The 6,601-nt window shown below is 58.8% G+C and overlaps 1 protein-coding gene and 1 long non-coding RNA gene across 2 annotated transcripts; one reads left to right on the forward strand and one right to left on the reverse strand.

Moving 5' to 3' along the window:
• Positions 1-2,255: 2,255 nt before the first annotated feature.
• On the reverse strand, positions 2,256-3,471 carry LOC112484074. The gene is made up of 2 exons (XR_003047880.1): positions 3,360-3,471; positions 2,256-2,907 (listed from the first exon to the last, which is right to left on the reverse strand). It is a non-coding gene; the product is annotated as an uncharacterized LOC112484074 (long non-coding RNA).
• On the forward strand, positions 2,969-5,154 carry LOC107196037. Its single transcript, XM_025050489.1, has 2 exons — positions 2,969-3,714; positions 4,259-5,154. The coding sequence occupies exons 1-2, from the start codon at positions 3,386-3,388 to the stop codon at positions 4,851-4,853; spliced, it is 924 nt and encodes a 307-aa protein (XP_024906257.1). The 5' UTR covers positions 2,969-3,385; the 3' UTR covers positions 4,854-5,154.
• The last annotated feature ends 1,447 nt before the right edge of the window (positions 5,155-6,601 follow it).

The raw sequence follows: 6,601 nt of genomic DNA on the forward strand, positions 1-6,601 counted from the left end.
CAAATTCTCTCTGTTTCCGGTCTACTCCGTCAGGTCTGACAGCGCTCGCGCTCTATTCCGCGGTCCGATTAAGTGTTCTCTGATTTCCGTCCGAGCGATTCACGGCTCAGAAGCCCGGTGAGCGGCGTTTGCGTCACGGACGTGTCCCATCGTTCATCGCGGGGCCGAATCGCATGCTGTAATTTATGGCCTTTCGGTTTTCCTAGAGCTGCTCATCGCCTTCTTTTCCTTGCCGCTGCTTTACCTTGTCTGTAAGAGCTGATGTTTTGAGGACAGCATCAAATCCGGGGAATGGCCCGCGGTCATTATTTTTCTCCCCAGGACTTCCCTCCTGGGGACGTCCGTGCCCCCGGGCTTCTGCAGTCCAGTCTTGTCATCCTGGGACTTAATTCCTCAGTGTGCTGAGCTGTACCCTCTGGAGGGCATCGTCAGGTAGGAAGGCCGCTGCGGCAGCCCGAGCAGTGAGTGTCCACACATTTGCACCCCTACTACCCGCTCCGCGGAGCTCACGGTCTTTTAATGGGTGTCCGAGGCTGGGTGTCCCAGGGGCATACACAGCCTGAGACGAGGCATCAAGCAGAGGCGGCAGTCCCAGCTCCCGCAGGGGCATCGGAGAGGGAGAGACAGATAAACAACTGGTCCGACGTGCAGGCGACATAGTGAGCAGGCAGGGACCTCTGGGACACCGTGTGAAAGGACAGCTTCCAAGTCACCCCACTCGAGGTGGGTGGAAATCAGAGGAATTAGACAAAAAGTTCCACCGGACTCTGTGAGGCGCCTGCTCCTGGGAGAGGTAACTGTCTGTGACTTGCCGCTGGCCGGCCAGCTCTGTCGCCCAGATGAAGCCCTTCGGCACAGATTCGCCAGCGTCATGGCGTCGGGACACGAAGCACGAGGCTGCAGGGCACAGCCGCGAGCGGAGGGGAGCGCACGGAGGCCGGCGGCCTCGGCCTCGGCGGGCTTACAGCTCTCGGGACACTGTTCCCTAGCCCAAGGTCCCCGCGTCCTGACTCAAGAGGGCATTTTTAAGATGCAGTATCGTCTTGAATTTTCTCCGAGAATAGGGAAGGTGTTTTCGGAGTTAGTTCTCTTTTGTACCCAGGCCGTCTCTCTGCTCCGGGCCCGGCTGTCCAGCTCACTGGGTCCCCGCGCATGCGCAGGGCTCCCCGGCCGGCAGGCTCCTCGCTGGCGGAGGAGCTGGTTGGAACCGGCGGCAACAGGAGCCCGCGCCTGAGTGAGGGGGACTCCCCTGGGGGGCGCCGGCCTCAGACACCTGGGCTCCGGCTCTCGGTGTCCCCCAGCTGCTCCCCTAAGTCCTAAGGAGGAGCAGATTCGGAGGAGAAACCAAGTACTCAGGGCTGGCACGCCGCGTCTGGGGCGCTTGTCAGCACGACGTGCAAGGGTGTCGAGCTGTGCGCGTGTGGCTCTGCGGAGCGCGGCTGGACCTGGGCGGTGACTGTGGCGGTTGGCGTATCAGCGCTACTGGAGCCACCAGACCGAGTGAGATCTTCGCATGGGGACGAGCACCCGCAAGGCGCAGAGGAGGCCCAGGAACCCAGCCCGCGGGGCTGGAGAGGAGCCCGCGGGTCAGGGCACCCCGACTGCGGGACTGCCTCCCCTCCCCCTCCGGCCGGTCATGGAGGTCACGGGTCGTGGAGGTCACCTGTTGCGGGCAGGTCCCCACTGAGGCTGTGAGGGAGCGGGGAGCCCATGTCCTCTCTCAGCTCACGTCACTTCCCAGCCACGTCCGGCATCCCTCCCCTGTAGAGGTGCCACTCGGATCCGCCACCTCCACGTGTGGCCCCAGTGCCCACCACATCCTCTCCCCCCATGCAGGTCTGCCTCTGTGCCCCATCACCCCTTCTTGGAGGAGGCCCAGTCCTACCGGATCCGAGCCCACCCCAGTGGCCTCCACCTGACCTGATCACCTCTCTAAAGGCTCTGTCCCAATAAGGTCTCATTCCAAGCCACGGGGCTTCGGCGTGTGCTTTGGAGGGTCACCACCCGCCACCACACTTGGCTCCCCTCCACACGCCCGGCTCTCAGACCTAGCTCCTTGCTCGGCGGTCCCTCTGTGAACCCCCCGCCAGCCCCCCGCCCCGCTGAAAGCGGCTCTGTCTCGCACATGTGTCCATCTGCCAACACCACTGGCCTGCATGCTTTCGAAAAGGCATATTTAGTTTTTCAAAAATGTGCTTATGTCAATCATATTTTATCGTAACTATGTAAATTAATTAAATGTAATATAATCCAAAGGATGTGAAGAGAGTGTTATTTTTTTAAAATGAAAACTCAGTTAAAGGCTTGGGGAAGACACGCCAGCAAGAAAACTGACTTCAGACCATTACGATGACGTTACTATTGGACGAGATCACCGTAAAAGATTGGAACAATCTCTTAGGAATCAAGAAGGATTCCTTTTAGTCGGGTGCTTTGGCGAGTGTTTCTATGTCCTTGGCCCGCTTGAAAGAAACCCAGCCTTAAACTGAAATCCACGAACAACGTGGTCGTGTATAAAGCAGGGGGTACGGTCTGCCGGACCCCGCCAGGGAACCATGCTGGAAGGAGGGGCCTGGACTCGGCATTACCAGGTTAGCGAGTTGGGGCATCCGCTTGTTTCAAATGGCAATGTAACGTTTCAGGTGTGTATTGTTATAATCCCACCGCTTAGCTGTGTGTGGTTGCCTCCAGGTGCCAGGTGGGACTTTGGTGGGGGTGGCAGGGAGGTGGGGGAGGCAGAGCCTTCCTTTGCATCCCCAGCTCCCCCACCCCCGCCCGTTGAGGTCAGAGGCGGTCAGTGCTGCGTGTGCCACCTCCGGGCCTGGCTGCCCTCCCCTGCAGCGTGAGAAGCAGGCTGACTCCTGGAGGGGCCCAGACTGGGCCCTGGGAGGTCCTCCGAGGCACAGTCTGTTGGACGAAAAGCATGGTTAAACGTTAACATACCCGATTCCAATCTTTCTCTAATTGTGTCTCCATCCCTCCCCCAAGCCCCACGCTTCGTTTGCATCCTGGCTCATGGTTCAGTTTCCCACCGAACTGCAGGGGGACCCGGCTGTTGCCAGAGCAGGCCCCCTGCTTTGCCGCTTGTCCACGGGGCAGGGGATGGCAGCCCCTGCCTGGGGACAGGCGGCGGTGGGGGCGGCCACTGCCTGGGGGATTTGGCCCTCGTGACCTGGGCGAATTCCGGAGCCAGTGAGCCGGGCAGCGGCCAGGGCCTGGATGGCGGCGCCGCTTCCTCCCCGCCCGTCGCCTTTCTCCAGGGGCTCGTTTTCTGTGTCCCGCCCAAGTCCCGTGGCGCGTAGGGAACGCAGCCCCCACCGTCCTGCGACACAGGCCGGCTCCGCGAGTCAGCCAGCCACGTCTGCTTGTCGTCCTCCCTCCGAAGATGACCACCGGTCTGATTCTCCACACAGGCGGCCACTGCCCTCACCCAGTGCCCCTCGGAGTGGGGCCTCTCGGAAGCGTTACCCGGGCTGCGGCTCTGGGACGGATCCGGCTGTTTCCAGGGACCCCTGTGCTCAGAGGCGGCGCTGAACCCTGGTGGCGGGCGGGGGACCTGCCCGTCACCCCCGCGTGCATCCTGGGAGATGCCACCCACGCGGGGACCGTGCCAGCTGCCTGTCAGGGGAGGACGCTGGGTCAGCCGCCGGCCTGGCGCGCTCCGTTCGCGAACAATGCTGCCCCCGCGCCCGCGAAGGGGCGGACGGCTCCTCGGTGGGACCCTCATTCTACTCTTTGTGATTATAAAAGCAGCACGTAGCTTCAGCTAAGTTTGGAACATATGAGATAGTAAATCTTTTTAAACTACCCATTAAAACTCACGGACTATGATGATATAGATGATAGATTATAGATGATAATAGACGTATCACTATGATGATATAGATGATAGATTATAGATGATAGGTAGATTAGATAGAGATGATGGATGGATGAGAGAAAGAAATAGATGTTTTTTGCAAATTTATAACTGTTCTGTTTATACCATTTTCTATCCCATTTTCCTCACCACGTCCCCACGCTTGATTACCTCTGTCTTCCAACGGCCTCGGAAACACTTTCTGGGTCCCTGGGGTATTCACTCTCTGGGTGACTAGGTTTCGTTCCGCGTGGCGCGGCTCCTACGAAAGTGCGTGGCTCCCAGTTTCCCATCGTACGTCACACTGCGATGCGAGTTACGTAAATGGAGTTACGTAAATGGAGTTAGTTACGTAAATGCCGCTGACTCCCCGGTGTCCTCGTTTCTGTTTGTTTCCAGAAGGCGTGTTCCGGGGCCCGGGCAAAGCGTTCTCGATAAGCACGGCCCAGACGCTCCCCCTAGAGCAGAACCGACCACACGCCCACCAACCGCCCGGACGCAAGAGGACCCCGCTCCCGCCACCGACGCCAGCGCCAGCGCCACCGCCACCGCCACCGCCAGCGCCAGCGGCCGCCACGAGCCGGACGTGTCGCCAGAGCGGTGGCGCTTGGCACTTCCACTGCTGCTGCGGCCGCTGCTTGACCAATTCGCGCGGCTTCGCTCTCCGCGGGCCGACCGCTTTCCAGAAGTGCGTCGGGCCTTCTGGGTTTCTCTCCCCGCGGCGACAGTTCCCTCCCCTCTTCCGTCGCCATGTGTCCTTACCGCGGTCCGCGAAAATAATTGGCAATTAATCTTCTGCTCTTTGCGTAACGTTTTTAAACGGCATCAATTAAAGGGGAAAGATCTGGCTCTGCGCTGCCCCCCAGCATCTCCGCCTTGCATTTTCCAGAGACTTTTAAAAGGTCAACGCTACTTCAAAGTCAGACCTCGGTCTGGATGGACTGCCACCAGAAGGCAACACAGTCTTCGATACGTTCCGCTGGTTTTGAAATGAGCTAAAACTTTGACTTCTTAAAATGTCAGCCTCATAAATTCGCCCCCTTAGACAAAGCCAGGTGATGGTCACCGTTCAGCAGATCGTCATTCAGCCACGATGGCGTCTGAGCCTTGAGCTACCGTTCCACAAAGTACCACATTCGGTTCTTGTCCTTAAAAAAGCCAGACATTTAAATGCGAATTTGAAATTTCAAATTTTAATCTTTTGCCCGCTTTAAATTCCATTCACCCACTTTTCCCCCAAATCCAGTCATTTGGGGTTAAAATACAAAGCACTTATAATTTTGGCGCAGATGGAACCGAGAGTCATGTTTTAGTCTCTGAAGACTTATATGCTACGTGCTCAGAATGGATCTTTCATCCCGGCGCAGCTGCCTTCGCCCGCACCTTGGGACCAGGGGCGATGACCTCTGCTTCTGTCCAGGTCCTCTCCGGGACCCCCGGCCCTGGTCAGGCTTGAAAGGCGACTCTGAGGTGTCAGCGGGCAGCCGGGAGTGGCCCCGGAGAGCCACCTCTGGACAGTCCATGGAGGGAGGGGGTCACTTCCGGCTACAGGACGGGATTTAAGTGTCCTGGGTCCTGTGCATCCCGAGGTGAGGCTAATGAGGGCCGACCCCTCCCTTTCGTGTCCACGGGAGGACGTCCAACCTGTGGGCGTGGCCAGTCTCCGGTGTGCACATACCCAGGTTGGCGGCTCCGGCTCAGCTCTGGGCGAGCCAAGCCGTCACTTAAAGCCTCGGGGAGACAGCAGTAGAACCATCTTAGTAGATATGGAGCCTGAGTTACATGTGAACAGGTAGCTCAGTGCCTGAGCTGGAACAGGCCATCAGCAATGGTGGGCTCTGTCTACCTGTCTCTTTCAGTGGGTCTAGGACAAAGCTCACTCCCCACAAGCTGGTGGCTGATGTTGGAGTTCTACTCTGGGACAGATCTAAGGTGTTTCTGACCGTAACGGCCAGAACATGCTCCAAGTGTGTGAGACCCCGCAGGACCAGGTAACATAACGTCCTGGCAGGGGCTCAGGAGGAAGGTTGCATGACCCCCAACATTCGGGAAGGCCAAGGGCACCCCTCACAAAGCCAGGCTTTCGGGGACAGGCGGGAAGGGACACAGTGAACTATGAGGTGCCCTCCGAACGCCAGGCATCTTAACAGTGACCACGACAGAGGTAAAATCCATCATAGAGGCTTCCTAGGTGACAAATTGCGGGCTAGGGCACTAGACGCCCAGGCCCACCGCCTGGCTGCGCGTGAGCGGGCCTGTCACTCCAGCTGCGCGGCCTCCTGGAGGACCTGCGGGAGGCTGTAACCCCTTCACACCTTATTGCCGGGAAGTGACTTTGTGATGTGACACATTAAAAACAGGTTCACGCGAGCCTCCTCTCCGACGAGTTGGAACGTCGGAGTGACAGCCTGCCTTACCCTTGCATGCTGGCTCAGACAGGAGCCCTCCAGAAAGAGGGGGGTGCGGGGGTGGAGTGCGGAGGGGTGCGGGGGAAGGGGCTTTTACTGAGATGCTGTGTTTTCAATGCTCCCTGTACGACGACGGACTGGGAAGCTGTTCACCTTAGTCCCCCAATAATCAATAATAGAATGATGAGCACCTTTCCACTCTGCTCCCTTGGCCTGTGGTGGGGTTCCAGCAAGGAATTCCTGGGGCTCAGCCCCTGCCCGGCTTACGGAGCCCCTGTCCAGCTCGGCTTCAGCCCCTGCCCTGCCCTGCCCAGCCCCGGGCCCAGCACAGCCC

Source organism: Pteropus alecto, unplaced genomic scaffold (assembly GCF_000325575.1).
Source record: "Pteropus alecto unplaced genomic scaffold, ASM32557v1 scaffold137, whole genome shotgun sequence".
NCBI classification, from domain to species: domain Eukaryota; kingdom Metazoa; phylum Chordata; class Mammalia; order Chiroptera; family Pteropodidae; genus Pteropus; species Pteropus alecto.